Source organism: Bos indicus, chromosome X, assembly GCF_029378745.1.
Source record: "Bos indicus isolate NIAB-ARS_2022 breed Sahiwal x Tharparkar chromosome X, NIAB-ARS_B.indTharparkar_mat_pri_1.0, whole genome shotgun sequence".
Lineage (NCBI taxonomy): Eukaryota > Metazoa > Chordata > Mammalia > Artiodactyla > Bovidae > Bos > Bos indicus.
In genome coordinates this window covers 129238809-129265852 of record NC_091789.1, presented here as the reverse complement: position 1 = coordinate 129265852, position 27044 = coordinate 129238809, and the positions used below count along the sequence as shown (strand labels likewise).

At 40.3% G+C, this 27044-nt stretch overlaps 1 protein-coding gene across 1 annotated transcript in view; it reads right to left on the bottom strand.

Moving 5' to 3' along the window:
* Window positions 1-16299, bottom strand: part of KLHL15 (kelch like family member 15) — a 33443-nt gene extending 17144 nt beyond the window's left edge. Inside the window, exons 1-2 of the mRNA XM_019956034.2 lie at window positions 16163-16299; window positions 3248-3959 (exon numbers count right to left, since the gene is read on the bottom strand). Coding sequence (XP_019811593.1) covers window positions 3248-3952 — 705 coding nt within the window. The 5' untranslated portion in view covers window positions 3953-3959; window positions 16163-16299. The remainder of the gene's footprint in view (window positions 1-3247; window positions 3960-16162) is intronic.
* Window positions 16300-27044: the final 10745 nt, after the last annotated feature.

Genomic DNA, 27044 nt, shown 5'->3' with positions numbered 1-27044 from the left:
GGGGCTCTTCCTTGGGGAGAGGCAGAATGACCCCTTACAAAGCCACTGCTCAGATCTGATTGAGCGTTAACTACCCAAGAAGAATTAAAATCTCTCAAGATTCCTTCACCAAGTTCTGTTCAATCACTTTTGAATTGTCCTGGGCCAGGGGAAGGATTCAGACAAAGAAATGCTATTCTCAAGTTATCTGCATCAGCCACTCCATAGAATAATTAGATAAAGTATCTGTTAATTGAACACTATACCTAACAGAACATTTCTAAAGGCTAAAACTCCAGGAGAGGGGTTAAATATGTGAAAAAGGCTGTTTAACGTATGCACCTTTAGAGTTTCTAAAGCACAACTTAACTCCTTGAACTTCTAGAGCAGCTTGGTGCAACAGAAAGATGATCTGAGCCACAAATGTGAGCCAGAGATATAATTTTTATACTTTCTATCAGCCATATTTTAAGAAGTAAAAAGGTAAAATTGACCTTAATAATGTATTTTGTTTAATCCAATATATCCAAAATATCATTTCAACATATAATCAATATAAAAGTTAGTAATGAGGTAATTTATATCCTTTTTGTCATCTTTTAATCTTTGAAATCTCAAATCAGATGTGTCACATTTCAAGTATTCAAAAGCCACAAGCGGTGACTGTACTGAACAGAGCAGTTCTAGAGTTATAAATATACAATTTTTTTTAAGTAAGAAAGAATAATCTTTTAATTTTGACACTTTAGCTAGTTTCAGTTTCTATAAATTGAATGGAAGAGTTCCAAATTTTTTAAAGGGAGGGGAACTTTATGAATGTAAAAGAAACCTAACACAGAATAGTGTGAATGAAGTCCTTGATGATTTGGGGCTACTTAGCCTCCTAATACAAAAAAGAATGGTAAATTCTAAGTTTGATCAGAGCTGCTAAGCGGTTTTCCAAGACTTTCTCTGGCATTACAACAATATTTTCCTGTAACTGTTCCTGAAAATACAGGATGCTAGATGTTAGATGTGTTAATAGGAAATATAAGGAAGAGAGCAACTAAGTTAATATCAACACAAGGAAATCTGATAAATCCAGAATGTGGGGACACACTAAGATAATTGCTAATTTGATTTTTCTCAAAAAAAAAAAAAAGTGGTGGACTGTTTTATATTAAGAAAGATTAAAAAGACATGATAACTAAAAGCAATGCATAAACCATGACTGGATTGTAGGGCATTTGGGGGACAACTTTGAATATTAACTAGCTATTAGTTGATACTAGGGTCTTACTGTTAATTTTCCTGGGTGAAATGTATTGAACTTGAGTAGGAAAACATCGTTATTCTTAGAAGAGTTATGTTAATAAGTATTAAGAGACAAGATGTTGTATTTTCAACTTATTCTCTAAGATTCAGCAAAGGAAAATCTATATAGAGAAAATATGGTAAAATGTTAACAGTTCTTGAATCTAGGTGATAGTTACATAGCTATTCATTATACTATTCTTTCAACTTTTTATATGTTTGAGTATCCTCAGCATAAACAAGAAAAAGAAAGGACCATTCCAGATTAAAAGAGAGACATCATAACTAATGTGCTATATGAACCTTGATTAAATCTTCAAAAAACAGCTTAAAAAAGACATCTTGGAGATAACTGAGAATATCAGAAAATAAACTGGGATATTACATGATATTAAGGAAAGACTGTTAATTTCAATAATGGTATTATGGTTGTGTAGAATTACCTCTCTCTTGCAACTCAGCACTAAAAAATCACTTACTGCTATCAATTACCCATCATAATGTCTTACAAGAGGGAAAATTTTATTTTATTTTCTATTTCATGAGCACCTCCATCTAAACTGAAGTTGGGGAGGGCAAGGTTGTTTGCTTTAGTAGTGGGAAAGCATCTGCATCTAACATGTAAAGACAAAACAGGATTCCCCAGGAAAAGAAGGCAATAAAAACAGTAAGAAAAAAATCAAAACAGCAGAGAAAAATGATTTGCACTGCTGACATGGGGCTGATTATCACTGAACAAAAAGTAATTAAGAAGTGTATTCTTTAGTTTCAATTATGTCTGCCGTATCAGTACATTCTGAGAATAAAGATAAAATCCCACAAAATTGAGTTATCTATTTAAAGTATAATTTAATGATATTTCACACCATTTCAGAGGGGGAAAAAACACATCCCAGGCTGCCGAGTGTTATTTAAGGCACAAATTTGCTTATTTTTCAAATGGTATAAACAACCCTTCTTTGCAAATATTGTATTTTTATCACCAGGTCTGGTAACTAAAACTGAGGAACTACCTAACATGAAGGGTGTCAACCAAAGATTTAAGTATGCTTTCTAGAAAGAAGAAAAGATGCAAGAGGTAAACAGAGCCTCAGAGGTAACCATGTGATTAGAAACCAATTAAGTTAAGCAATTACCGAAAATGCTTTCTCTCCTTTGGGCAAGAAAGGATCACAACTGAGACTGGTAAAAAACGAAAAATGCTTACATGCAAAAAGGCCAAGGCTGTTTTGGAGAAAGACAATTTTAAGATAGCAGAACTATTACATGGGAAAAGGTACACAGGAATGTTTGATCAATGTGGATAGAAGATTTATTTATAGTCTTATTTGCTTTGAAATGCCAAAAACAACGGTTTTGGACAAATATATGTTTTCATGGTTAAATGTAGTTAGTATTCACAGTGCAGGGCAGCGGGGTGAGGCGGGGAATGGACAAAGAGGGGGATGCAGAACTAGGTAAAAGGGAAGAAAATCACCACCAAGGCCTACTGCTTTTCAACATCTATTTTATGTTCCTCCTTACTACATTGTAGAGGAATAAAAGGTTGTGTTAATGTTTAACATTCAGAACTATAAAACTCCTCTCGACTCTAATTTCAGTATGGATCACTTAAATTAATTTTTAAAAAGAGAGCTAGACTGACCCAGTTCAGATTTAATTACTCTGTGAAAAGAATGAGAAGCTAAAGCAAACTTACAATCTTTTAGATTAAATAATTATACTTCAACTTTAAAAGTACCTTCTAAGTGAAACTACTTTACCACCTACCTGGTCCATCTTTTAACCACAAAATGTGTTTTTAAAAAACCTAAATACACAAGCTACAACAAATTAGACTTCTTATATGTAACTATTCTTAAAAACTATTCATTCCCTTTTTGGCTCAAACCAAGCCTGGGAATCTTATCTCTAAAGACATGCTGCCTTATTAACTAAATGATGAGTCTTGTCTATTTCTTTCAAATGCACCAACCTTTTCAAAAACACTGGATGGGGTCATCAGACAAAATCTGATGTTCTGAATGATGGTATCGGTATGTCTCCAGCGTCTTCTATCATGCCGCAGCCAAGACTGCACAGCCTCGTACAGCTCTATCTCTGGGAATCTGCTCAGATGATCATTATCCAAGTAAGACATGAGCTTCTCAAAGCTCAGGTAAGACAGGAAGTCAGGCCTGGACATGAGTGGTACAAAGTTGTCTAGCAGAAAAGTATCCAACTTCTCCCTGACTCCTTCGATGTTTACACCGAAATCATCTAAGAGTCTCATAATTTCTGCACAATTTTCTAAGCAGATTTTCGCTAACAGGAAAGAGCAGCAGAACTTCACCACCTCTATAAGTTGAACATACATGGCAGCCTGAAGAATCTCGTGAACTGTACTCATACTCAGTTCTATAGTTCCATAGTACATAAACTGAAGGACGTGGCTGAAGCCTGTAGCAGTTAGACCTTTTAAGTGAATTTTGTTCTGATCCCGCTCCCTCATGTCTGCAGTAAACATAATTCTGAAGTAATCACTCTGGGTAGCCAAGAGTGCTTTATGGGCCTGGAACTGATGGTCTTCAATAACCAGAGTGACATCAAGAAGCAATCCCTCCTCATACAGTGCTCTGAACCCAGCAGAGACACTGGTGTCATGGATGGAGGAACAGAATCCTTCCATGTCCCCTGCCATGGATCACCTGGAAAAAAAGTAATCAAAGAAAACTGTGTTAATCATTTCCATGCATTCTAAAGACATTATTAACTTAGAACTTAAAACAATTTTTAAAATTATCTCAATTCTACTGTGTTAAGTCTCACATATACAAACCCTTTGGAAGAAGACAACTTAAAGATTTGCAGGTTAATATTTTTGGCTCCCCTACCTGGTGAAAAAAATCTATTAAATATCTATTCAACAACAGTAAATTATTAACTTACAAATATATGCCTATCACAGTGACTTTACACTGTTTACCAAATATATTTAAACATGTCCCCAAATCATCAACCAAAAAGAATTTCTTAGCCAAATGCTAAATCGTGAGAAAGAGAGACAAAAAAGAAATTAAACCAAAAAGTATACTGTTGACCTTGAAACTTACCCAAACTTAAACTGACCTTGAAACTTACCCAAAGAAAATAATCAGATAGATATGCCAACTTGTACACACAAAGGTTTTTCTTTCTAGCCTCATTTATGATTTAAAAAACTGGAAAGTATTCAAAAGCCCAACAACAGAAACAAGTATGGTACAGTCCTATAATGGATTACTGTAGTAACTAAAAATGATGGCAGCAATATACCTAATTCTGACAAATAACATTTACTATGCATTGTTATGTGAAAAAAAGGCAGGTAACTACAGTATGCTCAGTATATTTTCAAATATTAAATACACACACACATATATATATGTTTAGATGAGAAAAAGTCTGGAGGAATATATACCAAAATTATGTCCCTGGGGTAGTGGGATTTCAGGAAATTTTGAGTATACTTACTTACCTCATTAACCTTGTTTTAAAACAGTGAGCTTATATTGCTTATATATTTAAAACATAAATATACAATTTTAAAGGAAATTAAACTGCATTTTTGCATATCAGAGAAATGAAGCCAAAATAGTGGAATTATAATTAGATCTCTTAAGCAGAATAATTCAGTCTATCAGACGTCTTATGAAGCTAAGTAATTTTCTTCTTTTCACACAACCCCCCCCAGGCCAACTATCTGTCCTCTCCTCAACTCTCACCCTCACATACCTCTGAGCTTCCTCCCCTATGACACATCCTCATCCACGAATTCCCTCCCAACCCTTTCCACTGTGCCCTGTAGAACCTTGCTTCAGTGTAAACAAACTCCCCTACAGTGTCATGGTGGTCACACAAAGTTTTCTCTGCAGTCTGATTTAAAAACAAAACAAAACAAAATGAAACGAAACACCCTCTTCTATGTTCTTAGAACAAAATGCTCTTCTATAGCTTACAATCTACCTCCTGAGCCTTCTCTTGGCTTTCTACTGTCCTTTTTCTAAAATATGGCTTTTCTCTTAGTTAAAATCCACCTTCTATTGCTCCCTGTTATTTATCACATACACATATCCTGATCTCTCTTCCCTCCACATTTGCTGATGACTGTGTTACTTGGCTAAGAGTCATTTTCTCCACCTCTTCAATGTTCACCTAAGATCGCTCACCCAAAAACTGAGAGGTGAAGTTCTCTGATCACCTAAACTCGTGTCACCTCCCTTCTTACTCCATTTTAAAATCTTATGCTCAAATCTGCTGGGCCTCACCAGAGTCAGGAACTGATCCACACCTGAAATCTTGTCAACTGCCCACTCTCTGGCTTAATATTCTCCTCCCCTTTCATTTGGTCTGTCACCTCCAAACTTTACCTGGCCTTCTCCAGCTTAGATCTTCTGGTATCAGACCCCCAACTCCCAACCTCTTTCCTTACCCTGGTTGGGTGTTTGGGTGGGCCACGAGCCCTCCAGCGAAGCAGCTGGAACCAGTCACTGCTGGCACCTGCTCCATCCTCTTCTTCATGTAGACCATCGCTGCCAGCCTCACCACTCTTATCACAGATGCCTTCCCCTTTGTTAACTAAAAGAGCACCTCTGTGTGCCAGGCACTATTAGACATAAAGGTGTGTACCATTCAGGAATCCCCTCTGCACCCTGGGTTTGGCAGAGCCTTCAGCTGCCGAGAGTAAAAACGGCGCTTTCACAGACTAGTGTACTAACAGGCACTGTCTCTCCAATCTTTGGGCAAGCTATCACTCGATTTGACTACTTTGTTTGACACTCTATTTTAACTCCCTGACATATTAACCCATTTATTCAGTAGTTATCCCAGTCTGGGGTTATCTCCAAGAAAATAAAAACCCTTTGTTAATAAATAAGAAAAAAGTCTGAAAGGATAATAAACTAAAATGCTAAAAAAAAAAAAAAAAAAGTTATTTTGGACGGGAGACTATCTGGCAAGTCTTTTTTTTTCTTTTGGCTGATCTGTGTTTGCTAATCTATCTTCAATAAAAGCATATTACTGCTTTCAAAAAGCTCATTTTTAAAGATCTACAAAATCCTCTGTCAAATCCAATGGTTACATCATAGTCCCTTGTTTCTCAGGATCTTTCTGCAGCATGACTTACTCCCTTGGCTCATCACTCTCTCAGCCTCAGGCCTCTATTTTCCTAGTTCTCTTCCTATTTTGGGGCTGCTTATTTTTTTTTTTTTTTTCTTATTGGGGCTGCTTATTTCTCAGTCTCCTTCCTGGACTTACTTTTCTTGAGCTATCCCTTAAACATGGGTGTTCCCCAGGATTCTATTCTTGCACCTTTTATCTTTTCATCTAAACACTGTATTTCCCTCAAAGAGCTCATCTAAACCCATGGTTTCTACTAACATTTACCTTTACCAATGCCTTGACCATCACTGTCCCAATCACTATCCTTACACTAGTACTACATAGCACATCTCCTGTTAGATATCTCTGGGTACACCACAGGGATCTCAAAATTATGTCTAGGCAGAATCCGAATTCTCTCCTCTCCCCAATCAGTTCTTTCTTTTGTATTCCCTTCTTATCAAGAGGATTCTAGGTACCTCTTTCTCCCCATTTGTCCCTAACTTACCTGTAAGTCTTATTAATTATACTACATGCTCACTTACGTTAACCTACTTAAGACAGTAAAGTATGCACAAGATACTTTACATCAAAATTTTTATTAGTAATCCATTAATCCAAAAGCTTTATACTTTCATTTTGGAAAGGGAGAACACAAGAGAGCTGTCTATAATTTGGAAAATCGATACAAAATATTTTAGACACTGTAATCAATGCTTGGCAGAACTACTTTACTAACACATTCAAGATTAAAGCAAGCTATCAGATTTTATTTCTTGAATTACTTTTAAAGGCAGGATGGGGAACACGTGTATACCTGCGGCGGATTCATGTTGATGTATGGCAAAACCAATACAATATTGTAAAGTAATTAGCCTCCAATTAAAATAAATTAATTTATATTTTAGAAAAAGGCAAATTTAATAAACTTAGAATTTTCCAACTGATATAAAGTACATATACACAAATGCATACTGTGAACAAAAGGAACATCACCCACCATGGTATCCGAATAATCAAACATTCCGGTTAGTAGAGTGCTATGAACATCACACGAATTAGCAGTTTTCAAAATAATTTGAATAAAAAATATAACAAATTAAACTGGATGAAAATTTCAGTATTTCACTATCTTTCTCAGGATCATTAAGGACACCAACTATCACTCTGACTCATCAAGATTTATTGGTCATTTTTAATGCAGATTTAATAATGGAAGGCTGAACACCAGCATTCACATACTTGAGATGAAACTGCTTTGTGTCATTATCTGTTATTTGACAGTGCCTAAAATACCATGTATTTCACTTCTTGTCAAAGTAACCCTCTCTATTCAACAGGTATCACTATGTGATAAAGTCTCAAACAGCTAATATTCACCTTTCTGACAAAGATTCCATCTAAAGGAAAGTTTTTCAAGGAGACACTATGCTTTCTCAAAAAAAAAGTAACCTAGCTTCCAGATACTTAATATGGTGTAAACATCATAGCACAAAGGAGGTGGGAGGGAATTGGTAAGCTGTGAGGCAAAAGATCCTTTCGGTCTTTAGATGTAAGGGCAGCACCTGCTGTCCTCTAGGCACCCAGCCCACAGAGCGGGGGTTCCTAGCAGACAGGCTTCCATGGACACACTAACAGTATGTCAGATTCGGTCAGATGGGCTGGGAAATATGAATTAAGATGAGTGCTCCTGTATCGAGAATCTAGAAAGAAGAGAGAAAGAAAAAGAAATAGACGTGCACTGTGTATGACTGGAACTAGAACATGTCAAAGAGTAGCTTCTGCTCAGTTGTGGGCACCAACTTTTGCCTGTCATGTGGGCTGAGTATCAGAGAATGCCAGTCAACTGAGAAAAAAGAGGAAAGCCAAGACAGAAGAAAGAGAGTGCTCCTTAACGCCTTCATTTTCCCAGTTCCTAGGCCCAGCTCCATTCCTGCCAGTGGGTGCTGAGAGAAATCCTTACATGCTCAGGATAAATCCCCCCCCCCACCCACCCCCCCCCACCCCCCGCACTGGCCTTTACTACCTCAGGTGGGTTTTTCCTACCTATAACCAAGGTTCCTAATTAAGAGAGTTTTAAAATAGAAATACTTTGAGTAAGTTACTCAAACTTTCTTGGCCTTATCTCCATATCTACAAAGGCATTAAACATGATGATTTCTAAATATTTTTAGTCATAAAACTTTCATTTATTTTACTTTTATATGATTTTACAGATGTGTAAAGCACTTTAGCTTGGAAATTTGCAGTCACTCTTTCTACATGAAAAAGCTTTGTGCATCTATCAGTGTGACAGCTTTAGGGAAGTAGCAATATCTTACACTTTTATGGGAAGCATGTATATCGATAGTATCAATGTTAACTGCCCAACATGATACAGTCTCTAAACAGTAGTGAGTACAGGTCTGGAGTCAGATGCCCCTGTTTGAATCCTGGTTGTATCTCTTATTAGCTCTGTGACCTTGGGGCAAGCTACTTAGCCTCTCTGTGTTCTAATGTCCTCCTCTGTAAAAAGGGGATACTAATATTAATAGAGCCTATTTCATAGGCTGCTGTGAGAAATAAACGAGTTAATACACATGACAATGTAGAACAGCATATGGTCCTCAAGTATACTATAGCCTTAGGGCCTATTATTACGCCCCTTCACTTACTGTTACTGGAACGAATAAAATAACCCTGACCCTTTAACAGTCCAGTTAATGTGGAGAAACCCTTCTTAGCAACACCACTTCAAACCTAGCTTATTTTCTTAGTAGTCTCCCAGGACTCAAGCCACCTCTGACTTGATAGATGAAGATACTAATATCCATAGGTGATATTTTTCTTCAAGGTCATACAACTAGTTAGAAACAGAATTAAGGCTAGAACCTGATTTGCAAAACATACAAAATAGTGTGGCTAGAAAAGAGCAAAATCTTTGAAATCAGAGCACTTATTAGTACTTACCATCAGTGTGTCTGGGAGAAATCTAACTTCCTGACCTCAGTTTCCATCCATATATTAGGAACAATCATCATCTATTATTATTGAGTTGGGGTGATGATCAAATAAATTAAGGTAAGTTAAATGTCTAGCCCAGAGGGAAGCACCCCACCAGAGGTCAATCAATGCTGCCTTCCCTATCTAACTCTTACCTAATGTCCTTATCACCCACACAACCACAGGAACTTAACACCCTTCAAACTCCCCTCTATAGACCCCACACCACCCTAAGGTTTACCACAATGCAAATTTATAAGAGATCAGGAAATGTATTGGTAGTCAAAACACTGGACCTTGTTTGCAATGGCATTGTTTTCCATTTTTTCTCTTCACACAAGCACAATTTTCTAGCTTTTCTGCCCCAACAAGAGTAACTACTCTTTGTATTTGTGCTGTTCAAAAACCTATGGGGTTTTTGAACACTGGAAATATGGTTAGATCAAATTGAGATGTGCTTTAAGTGTAAAATGAACACCAGATTTTGAAGACTTAGTACAAAAAAAAGGAAAATATCTCATTATACAAATTTTTAATAGTGATTACATGTTGGAATAATATTTTGGATATACTGAGTTAAACAAAACATTACAATTAATCTCACCTGTTTTCTACTTTTTAAAACTGTGGCTATGAGAAAATTGTAAATTACATATGTGGCTTGCATTATATTCTGTTGTACAGCATGGATCTGTAACATAAATGTTTAAGGCATCAAACAACCAAACTTACAAATGAACATGTGAAACAAAACCACCTTGTTCACAATCCATACCCTGGAAGCTATAAAGAAAAAAAAAAAAGGCTTAAATTAAAATAAAACAAAAATAACACACAAAAAACACATATAAACAAATAACAAGAAAAAGTGTAAGAAAAATACAAAAAAGGAAAACATAAAATTTATATAATTATAGAAATTTAAGGAATAAATTAATAATTGTAAGAACTAATCACTAAAAGTAAACAAAATCAAGTAATTCTACAAAATCAATGAGGTTTGGAAAAAAAAATCTGTTAAGGAGCTTTGAGAAAAGTTATTTACTAACAAACAAAATGCTCAGTGTACAAAATCATGTATCCTCACTCTTGAAAACAGGTAAGTCAGATTAAGAGAAATCATGGGTTTATAAACCTGCATACCCTTGGCCTTCTACACTTCTGTATTCTACATTTGGCCTTCAGAATTTCAAACAGTAGGTTTTTTTCAAAAGGGGAACCAACTTAAACTAAATGACAAGGCATACTTATATTATCAGGAAAGAAACACTGGAGTTTGTCCTATTCCATAAACTTGGCACTGACTAAAGAAAAACGAAAGCCTCACATTCTCTATGCATGAGAATGAGTGGTATAGTATTTCTCAAAGTGTGGTCCAGGGGCTTCAGTCTCCACAGAGGACTTTGTGAGATCAAAACAATTTTCATAATAATTTTAAAAGTGATTTTTCTTGTTTACTTTCATTCTCTCAGTGTTTTCCAGAGACTACATGTGATAAGAAATGATAAGAAGCCATTGTTTTTTATTAAGCCAGACATTAAAGAGACTTTCAAAAATGTAATAAAACTATGCCATTCTTCTAAGTATTTTGTTGTTTGGGAAAGTAGTTATTTTTCATTTAAAAAATGCTATTTAGGAACTTCCCTGGTGGTCCAGTGGTTAAGACTCTGAGCTCCCAATGCAGCGGGCTCAGGAACTAAGATCCCACAGGCCCTGGTGAGGCCAGAAAAAAAAATTTAGAATTAACAAGTAATGGGACTTTAAATTCATTTTAAGTATTTTTTCAAACTTCCCAGTTTTAATTTCTAAAATGCTCAATATAAATAGATACAACCCACATAAACAAAAGCTCTTTGAGATTCCAATAAATTTTAAGAATATAATGACGTTCTAAGACCAAAAAGTAAGTGCCACTTACTGTACAAGAGATAAATGACAATACACACACACATACACAAAGCAACCTCTTCCCACCTCTGCTCTGAAAGACCATTATTGCTATTTATACCACAGAAATTTCTAACAGTTCAAACTCTCTAGTGACGAGTAAACAAAGTCTGATGAGGGTAAAACTAGACAGGAACGCAAAGGCAAAGAAATTAAATGCTTCCTTTTCAGCTAGAAGGCTGTCACTCTGATTGGAAGGCAAAATTCTAGGCAAGTAGAGATGTTTCAAAATTAACTAACCTCCATATTTATGCCATAAGCAAAAATTTAATGCTTTCACACTATCCCCACAGCTGCTTGAAAATTCATACAAATCCCTAATTTATTCAGTACCAAAGCTAAATTCTCAGAGGTTGATACGCACATCTTCAGTGAAAATTTGAAATTATTTCATATTACCTTTATCCTCAAACTGTTAGCCTACCAATGTTAAACCCTATGTAGAAAATGCCATAGTTGCATACTAAAAAAAAAAAAAAAACGCAAGGCTTACTATAGATAAAAATAGAATTAATTTCTGAGTCATAAAATTCCTCACAATTTCTTTAATCTATAAAGTAAAAATCTTTTATTTAACAATCTCAAAGTGACCAACTTAATCTAAAAGGAAAGAAAAATTCAAAAACAGACCAACTTTATTAGCTCTATTCATAGCCCTTTTACCCTGAGATATACTGCTCAAATTGAGAAACAATTAAGTCTAATATTAGAGAAAAGGCTGCCTAAGTTAACTAATTTGTTTAGTACTGGAAATTCTTTCTTGTCCATCAGAATGTTTTTATAACTCAGTACCAAACTGCCAATGACTATTTAACTAAGCTTTTAGGAAGGCTCTGGGTCCTCCAGCCTCCCAGTTGGCATCTGTTATCTAAATTACTTCATTTTTCAGGTATGTTTAGCATTTAGTCATCCTATAATAAAAAGAACCCTTATGAGAAAAAAAACCCACTCCTGTTTCAATGCTATTTTTTCATCAGAAGATTTTAATTTAATGCTCCTCTGCTTATTCCTCACAAGTAAAAGTAGTCCAAGAGTGATGTCATGGAAAACAGCTTCCCTAGCCTTTAGAGATTGGATCCAGTGAGAATTCTAGGAAAAGCCTCTACTGGGGAATAAAACCCCAAATCTTCTAAGTTACTTTCTAACATGAAATCATCAATACTATAATGTTAACATCTTAGTTTTACACAAGAAGTAAACAACTAAACTGAACCTTCTGGAAGGTCTTAATGTTATGATACGGATTTCCTGTAAATCTTTTAAGTGATGCAGAATCATTAACTAAATTCAATGATCTTATCAGAGACAAAGAATAAATCTTCTATTCGTTTCTATCTGCTTCAGTGATTCAGCCAGATGAATTTTAAAGGGCTTATATTAAAAACAGAAAGCCTGAGGAAATATCTTGCCTTTTCTAGTTTCTTTATTCCAAAGTTAAAATTTTTAATTCTGAAAAGGCCTCCCACTTTCGGACCAGCAGTATATATATGTATATGTGTGTATATATATACACACAAACACACACCCATGGCAAAGATGAACTATGAGTTTCTCCAGTGACTCCTAGAACAGCAGTAATAAATAATAATTATCTCCTAATTCCTGCCCCTTGTTCACCCTGTCCCAGACACACTAGCCTCTTTGCTGCTTCTTGAAAACCAGTCAACACACCCACCTTAAAGCCCCTAAACTTGCCGTTCCCTCTGACTGGATCACTAATCCCAACATACATGGCTCCCTTTAGATCTTTACTCCAGTGTTTTATCTTGGTGAGGCACCCCCCACCCCGCAACCCCTCTTTAAAAGAGAAAACCACCCACCCACCATATTCAACAGAAAATCTTCCTTTTCCCTTTCTGTTTTTTCTCCACAGTATACTAAATGAGATACAGGCTATATTCCTTACTCAGTTTATTTTTCTGTTGTTTTTCTTTTTTTGTTTTGTATTCACTGTTGTATTCCCAGAACCTTGCTAGGAACGCTGCTTGGCACATAATAAGTGCTTAATAAATACTTACAGGATGAATAGATAAGTTTAACTCTCAGAACCCTCCATGTTCTGTAACCATCCCTGATTTAGAGATAAATCAAAACTCGAGGGGGTTAAGTAACTTGCCCAAGGCTGTGATTCCTAATAAGATGGGGCCAGTTTGACTTCAGAGCCTTGGAGTTTAACCACTATCCTGCAATCTTTCACCAATAACTGCCTTTCATGTCTCTTCAGTTAAAAAAAACAACACATCAGGACTTCCCTGGAGGCGCACTGGTTAAGACTCCCCTTCCAATGCAGGGGGTGCAGGTTCGATCCCTGGTCTGAGAACTAGGATTCCACATGCAGTGTGGCACGGCCAAATATTTTTTTTAAATTAGGGGGAAAAAAAGTCCACACGGACTGAAAGTGAAAGTCTCTCAGTAGCATCCGACTCTTTGCAACCCCATGGACTGAATTCTCCAGGCCAGAATACTGGAGTGGGTAGCCTTTCCCTTCTCCAGGAGATCTTCCAAACCCAGGGATCATACCCAAGTCTTCCGCATTGCAGGCGGATTCTTTACCAGCTGAGCCACAATGGAAGCCCAAGAATACTGGAATGGGTAGCCTATTCCTTCTCCAGCGGATCTTCCCCACCCAGGAATCGAACCGGGGTCTCCAGCATTGCAGGCGGATTCTTTACCAACTGAGCTATCAGGGAAGCCCACATGGACTACAGCATACCAATTCAAAAGAAGTATATTCTAATAATTTAATCCAACGTCTCCTAAACTACAGATCCATTCTCCTCACAGTTAATGTTTTTCACTCTCAAAACATTTAAAATAGGAAAAGGCAAATTTGACAACTGACATGCTACATAATTTGGGGAACCCAGGGCAAAATGAAAATGCGGGACCCCTCGTTCAAAAGCTGGAAAAAAGTGTCATTAAAGGTACTAAAGTATTAAAAAAAAAAAAAAGTTACTGAAGTATAAAGCTTTCTCCTTTCTTTTGAGGTCTCTCTCTACATATCATGGTGTTCTTTTAATTTGCTATTTAATGCATTCTAAGTAAAGATAAATCAGAAATTTACATTATTATCATGAATTTTACTGTTCACCTTTATACTGTACAATACCAGTTTTACGCGCTGATTATTAAACCAAGTTTGGGGTTCTTCTGGACACCCATGAAGCCACACCAGTCCCGGTTCCAAAATTTTACCCCCAGGTAACCCAGATCAAGGCAAAAAGATGGCCAAACTTTGAAATTCCCAATAAAGCAATGATTTGCCAAAATTTTATCTTCAGGACAAGCAGTAAGTCCAACGTATAAAAGCTAGCACATTAAAGTAGGCTCTTCCTTTTGCTAATTTAATCCTGCCGCCTTATATTATTCTGCCTTTTTTTAAAAAACAAAAGCATATTCATAAAGACAGTCGGCACTGGATTATAAATTTAATAAAACATTTCAGGAAAAAAACTCAGAAAACCCATTTATTAGCTAAAACTAACTATATATTTTAAAAAGCTTCTCTTTCACTTTTTATGACCCATTTTTAAAAGCCAGACCATATATTTTTAATGTGCCGAATAAGAATGATCCCATACTGTTACACATATATATTATAAATTCTGATAAAAAAATCCGATTTTCAACCCACAAGTATTTAAGGCTTACGTATTTCATTATCCCCCCCCAAGCTAATCAGCAATAAAAAGTGCAAATTAACATCCCTTACCATAGAAAAACTGGTTCCAAGCACCAACTAAGTGTGGTGATGAATAAAAAGAGAATTAAATTACATAAACACTATATTAAGTGTCAAAAAGCTGAGATTTTCTATACATTTCTATATCTATTAGTTACAGAAATCCGAATGCATGTATAAGCTCTCCAAAAACAATTTTCAAATTAGTAGAGATATTCAGGCATCTTGTTTCCTAGATATGAAAAACAAGCAATAAAAATTAAGGTATATATCTTGACACCATTTTCCAAATGACAATTTTATCAAGATATTAATCTTGAAAAGAAAAATGTAAATCCGAAAAACAGAAAAGACTCAACAAATGCAAGGTGTTTAATATTCCGAGTAAGCAAAAGGGCATAAGCGGCCTAGAAAAATGAAAAGCAAAGCACCTCAGAAACGTTAAATTTGAATTAAAGAATACCGTTATTTAAATAAGCAGTTAGCATTTCGGAGGAAGAAGGCCAAGCAATGTGACTATATCTAATCGATTCAGAGCAGTGCTTTACTAATTTCCGTCCTTATCGCTTATACTTATAATATAGGGAAAAAAGAGGCAGCAACAGTTAGCCACTACAACATTCACCACTCTGGCAAAGGTTACTTTAAAAATTGCCTTGCATTTTTACAACACTTTACAGCTACGGATTATTTTCACATATATGACCTCATACAGTCCTCACTACCCTGTGATGTGGCTATTACCGACTCGATTTCATAGATAAGAAACCGAGGTTCGGTAAGCGATTTTCTCAGAGTCACCTAGTCGAACCCAGACCTTCTGATTCCGCGTTTTACGCCTCGCATTTCGCATAGTTCTATTTCAGGCAAAAATAGCATTTTTAAAGGGAAGGAGCGGGATAGGGAGAAAATAATCATGGTACCTGCAGCTGTGTGCTGCAAAAAATGGCTGAATTATGCTTCTTCCTTTTTTTTTTTTCTCCTTGGGAAAAAAATTAGATTTCAAACAATCTAAGTAAACTCAAAGACAAATTAGATTTCGGCGTCAACCAAATGTGCGACTGGGGTCAGTGCTGAGGGGCTACCGAATCCGAACCTAGCGCGGAGCCGCGGACGAAGCCCGGGCTCCCGCAGGCCGGAGGGCCAGGGGCGGCTACGCACCTCGGGGGTCTGTCCAGCCTCTAGTGGACGGCAGTCTGCATCAGGAAGAAGCGGGCCAATGGGCCGGACGGTGGGCGGTCGGGCGCCGGGACGGCACTCGGCAGGCTCCTCGAACGTCTACAAGAAGCCGCTCCCGGGCCGAGCCAGGGCGCTCTGGCGGGGGGCGAGAGTGCGCGCCTGCGGCCCCCACGAAACCAGTCCTGGGAAAGAAGACAGCTCTGAGGAGAGATTCGAGACAGTCGGGCGAGGCGGAGCGGCGTCGGGGCCGGGGTCGGCCTTGCCAACGCCAGGGGCTTCGCAGCGCCCGGCGGGGTTCGGCGGGAGGGCCGACGCGGGGCCTCGGGCGGAGAGAGGGGCTGGGGGGCCGCGGGTAGCAGGAGAAGCACCGGCGGTGAAGACGTCGACGACGGCGTCTCCGGGCTTCTGCCCCAGAGCGCGCGGAGCCTCAGGATCACCCACGCCGGGGGTGGAGGAAGGCGGGAAAGGGGCGGGAAAGGGGCGGAGCTTGCGGAGCCACGAGCCAGGGGCCGCTCCGGGCCGCGCGCCCCCTGCGGGCCGCGGGAGCCGCCCGGGGCCCGCCCAGGGAGGCGGGGCCCGCCGGCAGGGGGCCCAGTGCGCCGTCGTACAACGCGGAAGCCTGCCACGCGGGTAGGGCGGTCGAAGGGTGGGAAGCCGAGAGTTGGAACGCAGGCCCGGGAGGCACCCTCGGCCCCCGCCGGCGCCTCGAGGGGGCCCGCGCGCGGGCAGCGGCCTGGAGGGTGTTTACCTTCCCCCTGGTCGAGCGCCAATGCCGCCATCTTTCAGCCAGCGCGCGTCACTTCCGGCGCCGCGGGAGCGGGAGCGGGTGTGGGAGCGGGATGGGGGCAGGGCTGTCCCACGCCCGCGGGGCCCCACGTTCTGCCCGCCACGCCAGCGGGCCGCAAGGAGGGAGTAAAGCGGTCGGCGCTGCGGCCGTGGGCCCGGCCCAACGCGGCTTCCCGTGCGGCTTCGCCGTCGGGGCTGGGAACTCTCGGCAGTGCTGGTCCCCTCGCCGCGGTCCCACTTCACTTGCACGAGCGGTGGGCTCGAGCCACTGTGGTGCGCCCACCCTCCACAAGTTGAGGGTTAGGAAACCCGGAAAATGTCTTTTTGCATCTGGCACACGGTGGGGGTGGGGGACTCGGGGACGATATGGAAGGTGCTTTGCGGTATCTACCTGTGTTATAAACGTGACTACATCTGCGCCAAATGACATCATTGTTTTAAAGGCAACTTGCAGCGGACTGTTGCGTCATAGTTCCACTTGGCTAGTTGCACAACAGTTACACGGTTTAGAAGTACATTTCCCAGAGGTGAGAAAATTCATAGAAGCCGGCATGTCTGCACCACACAGAAATGCCGGATCTAAAAACGCTGTTCTGTTTTCTATTTGCGTCAAAATAGATGGCAAGAACGAACATTCAGAGAGCAGTGATTTTAAGGGTTGTTGTTCGTTTCTGACAAATCGGCTCTAGAGGTGTAGCTCATGCTTTTTACATACCGCCTTCTCTCGATTTAATAATTTAAAACTGCGTTACAGGACTGTTTTGTAAATTTATTGTTGTGAAATCTCTATGTGGGAAAAGTGTAGATGACAGAAAAACACAGTTGGAAGCCAGTGGTTCTACAGTTAACTGTAAGTCATCCATTGCCCATTTCTGATCCTAAACACAAATTTCTCTTACTCCCACCCCCCGCCGCCATTTTCTCTTCAGACCAATAAATATCCCGAAGAAGTCACAGTGAGATGTATGGCTGAAAGCTATCATTAATCTCTTTCTAGCAAACTTGACTATGTCATGTTTCCCAAGAGGCCAGAATAGCACACGGTGTACCATTTTGCTGAAGTAGTCTACTTCGTGGGAAAAAAGAGAATCACTCTCATTTTTTTAAAATAGGGAAATACGCGTCCCTTTTCCAATTTAAAGTATAAAACCAGCTTTTAAAAACTGTAAGTCATAAAATAACTTTAAAACGGCATAGATTCAACTTTGCACATCCAAAAGCACTGATTTTGATTTTTCCACATTAGCTAACAGACATACATTTTAAACTATGCATTACGGAGTGGCACTGACCTCTTGGAGAGAGACTTCTGTTCCTTATTCAAGCGGGAACTGAAATGTATCTGTATTCTGAGTAGCAGGTGTACATACAACTGTAGTGGGTGACATGAGCTGTTGTCTTCCACACACTCCTTTTTTTTTTTAAAGATTTATTTATTTATTTTTGACTGTGCTGGGTCGTCTTTGCTGCGTGGGCTTTCTCTAGTTTCGGCAAGCGGGGGCTACTCTTCCTTGCATGTGCAGGCTTTTCATTGCAATGGCCTCTCTTGTTGTGGAGCATCCACCCTAGGGCGCAGGGGCTTCAGTAGCCGCTGCGCTCTCGGGCTCTAGAGCACAGGCTCTGTAGTTGTGGCATATGGGCTTAGTTGCTCTGAGGTATGTGGGATCTTCAGGGACCAGGGACCGAACCTGTATCTCTTGCACTGCAAGGCAGATTCTTAACCACTGGATCAGCAAGGAAGCCCCATCAGTACACTCCTTATTATGATATTTCATGGTTTCATTTGTGAAATTTCATCAAGTCCAAAATGTGTGTGTATAATAGATGGGGAAACAGTGGAAACAGTCTCAGACTTTATTTTTCTGGGCTCCAAAATCACTGCGGATGGTGACTGCAGCCATAAAATTAAAAAACACTTACTCCTTGGAAGAAAAGTTATGACCAACCTAGATAGCATATTGAAAAGCAGAGACATTACTTTGCCAACAAAGGTTCGTCTAGTCAAGGCTATGGTTTTTCCAGTGGTCATGTATGGATGTGAGAGTTGGACTGTGAAAAAAGCTGAGCACCAAAGAATTGATGCTTTTGAACTGTGGTGTTGGAGAAGACTCTTGAGAGTCCCTTGGACTGCAAGGAGATCCAACCAGTCCATTCTGAAGGAGATCAGCCCTAGGATTTCTTTGGAGGGAATGATGCTGAAGCTGAAACTCCAGTACTTTGGCCACCTCATGGGAAGAGTTGACTCATTGGAAAAGACTCTGATGCTGGGAGGGATTGGGGGCAGGAGGAGAAGGGGACGACAGAGGATGAGATGGCTGGATGGCATCACTGACTCGATGGACATGAGTTTGAGTGAACTCTGGGAGTTCACTCAATCGAGTTCACTCGATGGACAGGGAGGCCTGGCGTGCTGCGATTCATGGGGTTGCAAAGAGTCGGACACGACTGAGCGACTGAACTGAACTGAACTGATAGATTCTGAAACTGAGCCATGTCTTTCCACCAATCTTTATATTTACTATGTAGAGCCCACCCCTGAAAAAAGTTATCTTCACTCACTGATGCCTCCCTCAGTACCACTTTTTAAAATGTGTTTTAAAACAAAATTTTTATAAAAGCATAATACATTTTTTAAAGTGAGTGTTTTATGGAAAGGTCTTAGTATATAATAAGAAGCATTCCGCTTCTAAGAGACCAACCAAAGTAAAACCACATCTTTTAAATTAACTCCTCCAGGTAATTCCTGTCTTCAGTTCTTTTCCTCACTGGAAAGTAATAGGAGCTCCTTAATGCCTTGAGGGCATCCTTTCACTCTGATAGAGCCCCATGGGGGAAGTGAAAGCTGCTTTTCCTAGCAGGCTGGCTTACTTTTTAAGAATACAGTCCTCAAACCAGGTATCTAGCTGTCCCGAAGCATGCTAGAGGCTTGGGATTGGGAGTGGTAGTGGAGTTGGAAGGAAGTTCCCAGCCAGGGATTCTGAGGATTTAGGATACTGTATATCCACTATAACCCCTCCTCTCCATCAGTTTTTTAAGGGTCTTTTAATTTTTATTTACTTATCTGGCTATGCCGGGTCTTAGTTGCAGCTTGAGGGATCTCCGTTGTGGCATGCGGGATCTTTAGCTGTGGCATGTGAACTCTTAGTCACCACATGTGAGATCTAGTTCCCTGTTGTTCAGTTGCTCAGTTGTGTTTGACTGTTTGCAGCCCATGGACTGCAGCACTCCAGGTCTCCCTGTCCTTCACCATATCCCGTAGTTTGCTCAAACTCATGTCCATTGAGTTAGTGATGCCATCCAACCATCTTGTTCTCTGTCACCCACTTTTCCTCTTGCCCTCAATCTTTGCCAGCATCAGAGTATTTTCTAAAGAGTCAGCTCTTCACATCTGGTGGCCCAAGTGTTGGAGTTTCAACTTCAGCATCATTCCTTCCAGTGAATATTCAGAATTGATTTCCTTTATGATTGACTAGTTTAATCAAAGGGACTCTCAAGAGTCTTCTCCAACACAGTTTGAAAGCATCAGTTTTTCAGTGCTCAGCCTTCTTTAAGGTCCAACTCTCACAAGCATACATGACTACTGGCAAATCCATAGCTTTGACTATATGGACCTTTATTGGCAAAGTAATGTCTCTGATTTTTAATAATGCTGTCTAGGTTGGTCATAGCTTTCCTTCCAAGGTGCAATTGTCTTTTAATTTCATGGCTGCAGTCACCATCCACAGTGATTTTGGAGCCCCCCAAAATAAAATCTGTCACTGTTGCCATTGTTTCCCCATCTATTTGCCGTGAAGTGATGGGACCGGATGCCATGATCTTAGTTTTTTGAATGTTGAGTTTTAAACCAGCTTTTTCACTCTCCTCTTTCACCTTCATCAAGAGGTTCTTTAGTTCCTCTTTGCTTTCTGCCATAAGGGTAGTGTCATCTGCATATCTGAGGTTATTGATATTTCTCCTGGCAATCTTGATTCCAGTTTGAGCTTCATCCAACCCAGCATTTCCCATGATGTACTCTGCATGTAAGTTAAATAATCAGGGTGACAATATACAGCCTTCAGGTACTTCTTTCCCAATTTGGAACCAGTCCATTGTTCCATGTCCAGTTCTGACTGTTACTTCTTGACCTGCGTACAGATTTCTTAGGAGAGAGGTAAGATGGTCTGGTATTCCTGTCTCTTTAAGAATTTTTCATAGTTTGTTGTGATCCACATAATTGAAGGCTTTAGCATAGTCAATGAAGCAGAAGTAGATGTTTTTCTGAAATCTTGCTTTTTCTATGATCCAAGAGGTGTTGACCAAGAGGTGATCTCTGGTTCCTCTGCCTCTTCTAAATCCAGCTTGTACATCTGGAAGTTCTCAGTTCACATACTGTTGAAGCCTAGCCCTTGAAGGATTTTGAGCATTACCTTGCTAGCATGGGAAATGAGTGCAATTGTATGGTAGTATGGACATTATCTGGCATTGCCTTTCTTTGGGATTGGAATAAAAACTGACCTTTTCCAGTTCTGTGGCCACTGCCGAGTTTTCCAAATTTGCTGGCATGTTGAGTGCAGCACTTTTACAGCATCATCTTTTAGGATTTGAAATAGCTCAGCTGGAATTCTGTCACCTCCACTAGCTTTGTTCATAGTGATGCTTCCTAAGGCCCACTTGACTTCCCAGTCCAAGGTGTTTGGCTCTAGGTGACAGATCACACCACTATGGTTATCCAGGTCATTAAGATCTTTTTGTATAGTTCTTCTGTGTATTCTTGCCACCTCTTTTTAATATCTTCTGCTTCTGTTAGGTCCTTTATTGTGCCCATCTTTGCATGAAAAGTTCCCTTGGTATCTCTAATTTTCTTGAAGAGATCTCTAGTCTTTCCCGTTCTATTGTTTTCCTCTATTTCTTTGCATTGATCACTGAGGAAGGCTTTCTCATCTCTCCTTGCTATTCTTTGGAACTCTGCATTCAAATGGGTATATCTCTCCTTTGTCTTTCAGTTCTCTTCTTTTCTCAGCTGTTTGTAAGGCCTCCTCAGACAACCATTTTGCATTTCTTTTTCTTGAGGATGGTTTTGATCATTGCCTCCTGTACAGTGTTAGGAGCCTCCGTCCATAGTTCTTCAGGCACTCTGTCTATCAGATCTAATACCTTGAATCTATTTGTCACTTCCACTGTATAATCATAAGGGATTTGGTGGCTCAGACTGTAAAGAGTCTGCCTACAAGGCGGAAGACCTGGGTTCAATCCCTGTCGGGAAGATCTCCTGGAGAAAGAAATGGCAACCCACTCCAGTATTCTTGCCTGGAAAATCCCATGGATGGAGGAGCCTAGTGGTCCAAGGGGTCGCAAAGAGTTGGACACAACTGAGCGACTTCACTTTCACTTTCATACCTGAATGCTGTAGTGGTTTTCCCTACTTTCTTCAATTTCAGTCTGAATTTGGCAGTAAGGAGTTCATGAAATGAGCCACAGTCAGCTCCTGGTCTTGTTTTTGTTGACTTTATAGAGCTCCATCTCCGGCTGCAAAGAATGTAATCAGTCTGATTTTGGTGTTGACCATCTGGTGATGGCCATGTGTAAAGTCATCTCTTGTGTTGTTAGAAGAGGGTATTTGCTATGACCAGTGCGTTCTCTTGGCAAAACTCTGTTAACCTTTGCCTTACTTCATTTTGTACTCCCAGGCAAACTTGCCTGTTACTCCAGGTATCTCTTGACTTCCTACTTTTGAGTTCCAGTCCCCTATGATGAAAAGGACATCTTTTTTCGGTATTAGTTCTAGAAGGTCTTGTAGGTCCTCACAGAACTGTTCAGCTTCAACTTCTTCAGCATTAGTGGTTGGGGCATAGACTTGGATTACTGTGTAATTGAATGGGTTGCCTTGGAAACAAACAGAGATCATTCTGTCAATTTTGAGATTGCACCCAAGTACTGCATTTAGACTCTTGTTGACTATAAAGTCTACTCCATTTCTTCTAAGGGATTCCTTGCCCACAGGAGTAAATATATAGTCATCTGAATTAAAGAAGCCCATTCCCATCCATTTTAGTTCACTGATTCCTAGCTGCTGTTGTTCACTCTTGCCATCTCCTGTTTGACCACTTCCAATTTACCTTGATTCATGGATCTAACATTCCAGGTTCCTATGGAATATTTTTCTTTAGAGCATTAGACTTTACTTTCACCACCAGATACATCTGCAACTGGGCGTTGTTTCCACTCTGGCTCAGCCTCTTTGTTCCTTTTGGAGCTATTTCTCTGCTCTTCTCTAGTAGCATATTGAGCACCTACCAACCTGCAGAGTTCATCTTTCAGTGTCATATCTTTTTGCCTTTTCATACTGTTCATGGGGATCTCAAGGCAAGAATGCTGAAGTGGTTTGCCGTTCTCCCTGACCAGGGATCAAACCTAGGACTTCTGCATTGGTAGCTCAGAGTTTTAGCCACTGGACCACCAGGGAAGTCTCTCTCTCTCTCTTTAAGTAAATTGAGGCTTTTCAGAAATCCAGAGTCTGCAGTAATTATCTTGGTAATCACTTTTCATGTAACTAACCTCCACTCCAGTCTCAGGGAATCAGAGTTACATCCTCAGGAAAACCTAATAAAGCTGCACATGCATTTTCTTTCCTCTTGAAAACTTTTGCCAAGCACTCCCCTGAAGAGGTAACTTGTGGGATCCAGTCTCTCTCAGTCCTTCAGGGCCCACCAGTATCCCCCAAATCCATACAAACTTCTTCTGTGGATCCACTCCAAGACCTGTACACTGACCCATTCAACAAGTTGATGGCTCTTGCCCTAAGCATTATTTCCTGGTCACTGTCCCAGATGAGTGCTAAGTTGCTCATTTGTGTCCTCTTTATGACCCTATGGACTGTAGCCCACCAGGCTTCTCTGTCCATGGGATTCTCCAGGCAAGAATACTGGAGTTGCCATGCCCTTCTCCAGGGGATCTTCCCAACCCCAGGATTGAACCCGCCTCTCTTTTGTCCCTGCATTGGCAGGTGGGTTCTTTACCACTAGGTACCCCTGGGAGGCCCTAACCCAGATGGAGCCTTCAACATGCAGTCTGAGGGTTCCCAGATTTTCCAGCCTTGACAGTTTGTTGTTTTAACAGCCAAATAGAATAACTTGAATCTTTATGTTGCGTGACTAATAGGAAATTGGTGTTTTCATGAATGTTGGAGGACTCCTGGTTAATGTTTCCCCATCTCGGTTATCACTGGTCACGTGTCACTTGGAATGGCTCTTCTTAGCTTCTCTCCAATTACTTCTGGCCTTCTGATCTGTCACCACCTCTCCACATTTCTCCAGCTCTCTCCTTGCACTTCATGACACACAAACTTAATTTTCCCTGCACTTCCCTAGGAAAGCAAAAGCCTAAAGCCTTCACAAAGAAACTTCAATCTCTTTAAAAACAGGTCACAGGTTCTAGAGATCCTTGCACAGGGATGTTCTCTTTGATCATCTCAAAGTCAGACCTGGACTATTTGGTGTGAACCCATTGTTAAACATATCAGTTGTTTCTCCCATCTCTCTTCCCAAATCTCATGAGCCCCCAGACCCATCCCCTGGGCCCAGCTAGGAGAATACGAAATCCAAAAGGGTTGTGGACGCGAAAAGAAGCAAAGGCCCTTCCAAGGGCCCTCCCCTCATGAAACTGTTCGAAGTATGTATACATGTGTCATTTCACCAACATAGGGAGCCACCGCACCACCGAAAGGAAAATTGAAGTGATAATTTGTATCTTTAATGTCAAGAAGACTCAACACTGTGATTCTTCCAGAAACCCAATGCTTCTTCATATTTCACTTCCATCCTTAAAGCCCTAGCAAACAATTCTCTGCTAGAAGTGGTTAGAGGAACTGCTTTGCACCTGTGGTCAGCCAAAAGGGGTTCAAAACTATTCAGGTTTGGTTTCAGAGTCCCTAACACACGGTGACAGGTTTAGACAGCATGGGGTGCTATGTGTGCAATCACAGATGAGAAAGTGCAGTCTAGGGTTCAGTGGGTCAAGCAAGGCTACTCAGAGGCAATGATTGCTAAGTACAGTCCAAAGGAAAGGAGGAAAGGGGAAAAGGAAATGGGTAAAGGACACCCATAGGGCAGTGCCTTCCAGGCCTGAAAGAGTCAGCCAGGCACATTTATTTAGAGAACCGCCAAAAATTTAGTAGAGTCACAGTAGGACATGAAGGGGAGAGGGAAAAGAAGCAAAACTCAGGACGGCTGGCATGTGTAGACCTTGGCAGTCAGGGCTTCTGCCCTCCTGTGTCACCACTTACCTCATGCTCTTTCCACTGTATTATGTTATTATGTGTCCTCAGTTACTCAGTCCTGTTCAACTCTTTGCGACCACATGGACTGTAGCCCACCAAGCTCCTCTGTCCATGGAATTTTCCAGGCAAGAATGCTGGAGTGGGTTGCCGTTTCCTTCTCCAGAGGATCTTCCTGATCCAGGGAACAAACCCATGTCTCTTGGGTCTCCTGCATTGGCAGGCAGATTCTTTACCAACTGAGCCACCTGGGAAGACCATTATGTTATTATACTAATTAGCATATTAAATGATCTTCACACTGTTGCCTTTTTTTTACTCCTAGTTAATTAAATAAATTGTTCATTATAATCTACTAATTTACTTATTCATGCCATAAATATTTATGAGTGCCTTTGTTGTTGTTCACTCTCGATAAGTTTCATCCGACTCTTTATGACCTCATGGACTGCAGCTCGCCGGGCTTCCCTGTCCTTCACTATCTCCCAGAGTTTGCTCAGACTCATGTCCATTGAGTTAGTGATACCATCCAACCATCTCCCTGGTGGCTCAGACGGTAAAGAGGCTGCCTGCAATGCAGGAGATCCGAGTTCGATCCCTGGGTCGGGAAGATCCCCTGGAGAAGGATATGGCAACCCACTCCAGTATTCTTGCCTAGAAAATTCCATGGACAGAGGAGTCTGGACAGAGGAGTCTGGCAGGCTACAGTCCATGGGGTTACAAAGAGTTGGACACAACTGAGTGACTTGACTTTCTTTCCAACCGTCTTATCCTCTGTCACCCACTTCTCTCGCCCTCAATCTTTCCCAACATCAGATCTTCCTGTGAGTCAGCTCTTCACATCAGGTGTGCAAAAGTAGTGGAGCTTCAGCTTCAGCATCAGTCCTTCCAACAAATATTCAGGGTTGATTTCCTCTAAGGTTGACTGGTTTGATCTCCTTTCTATCCAAGGGACTCTCAAGAGTCTTCTTCAAGATCACAATTCAAAAGTATCAGTTCTTCAGCACTCAGCCTTCTTTATGGTTCAACTTGGACATCTGTATGTGACTGCTAGAAAAAACCATAGCTTTGACTATATGTACCTTTGTTGGCAAAGTGATATCTATGCTTTTTAATACAGTAAGTTTGTTATAGCTTTTCTTCCAAGGAGCAATTGACTTTTAGTTTCATGGAGGCAGTCACTGTCCACAGTGATTTTGGAGCCCAAGAAAATAAAATCTGTCACTGTTCCCACTTTTTCCCCTTCTATTTGCCCTGAAGTGATGGTACTGGATGCCATGATCTTCATTTTTTGAATGTTGAGTTTTAAACCAGCTTTTTCACTCTCCTCTTTCACCCTCAAGAGGCTCCTTTTTGCTTTCTGCCATTAAAGTGGTATCATCTGCCTATCTGAGGTTATTGATACTTCTCCTGTTGACAGTCTTGATTCCAGCTTGTGAGTCATCCAGCCTAGCATTTCACATGATGTAATATATAATATATTATATATAATATATATATTTATATATATAAATTAAATAAGCAGGTTGACAAAATACAGCCTTGAGGTACTTCTTTCCCAATTTTGAACCAGTTGGTTGTTCCATGTCCAGTTCTAACTGTTGCTTCTTGTTCTGCATACAGGTTTCTCAGGAGACAGGTAAGATGGTCTGGTATTCCCATCTCTTTAAAAGCTTTCCACAGTTTGTTGTGATCCACACAGTCAGAGGCTTTAGTATAGTCAATAAAGCAGAAATAGATTTTTTTTTTAATTCCCTTGCTTTTTCTATGATCCAGCAGATGTTGGCAGTTTGATCTCTGGTTCCTCTGCCTTTTCTAAATCCAGCT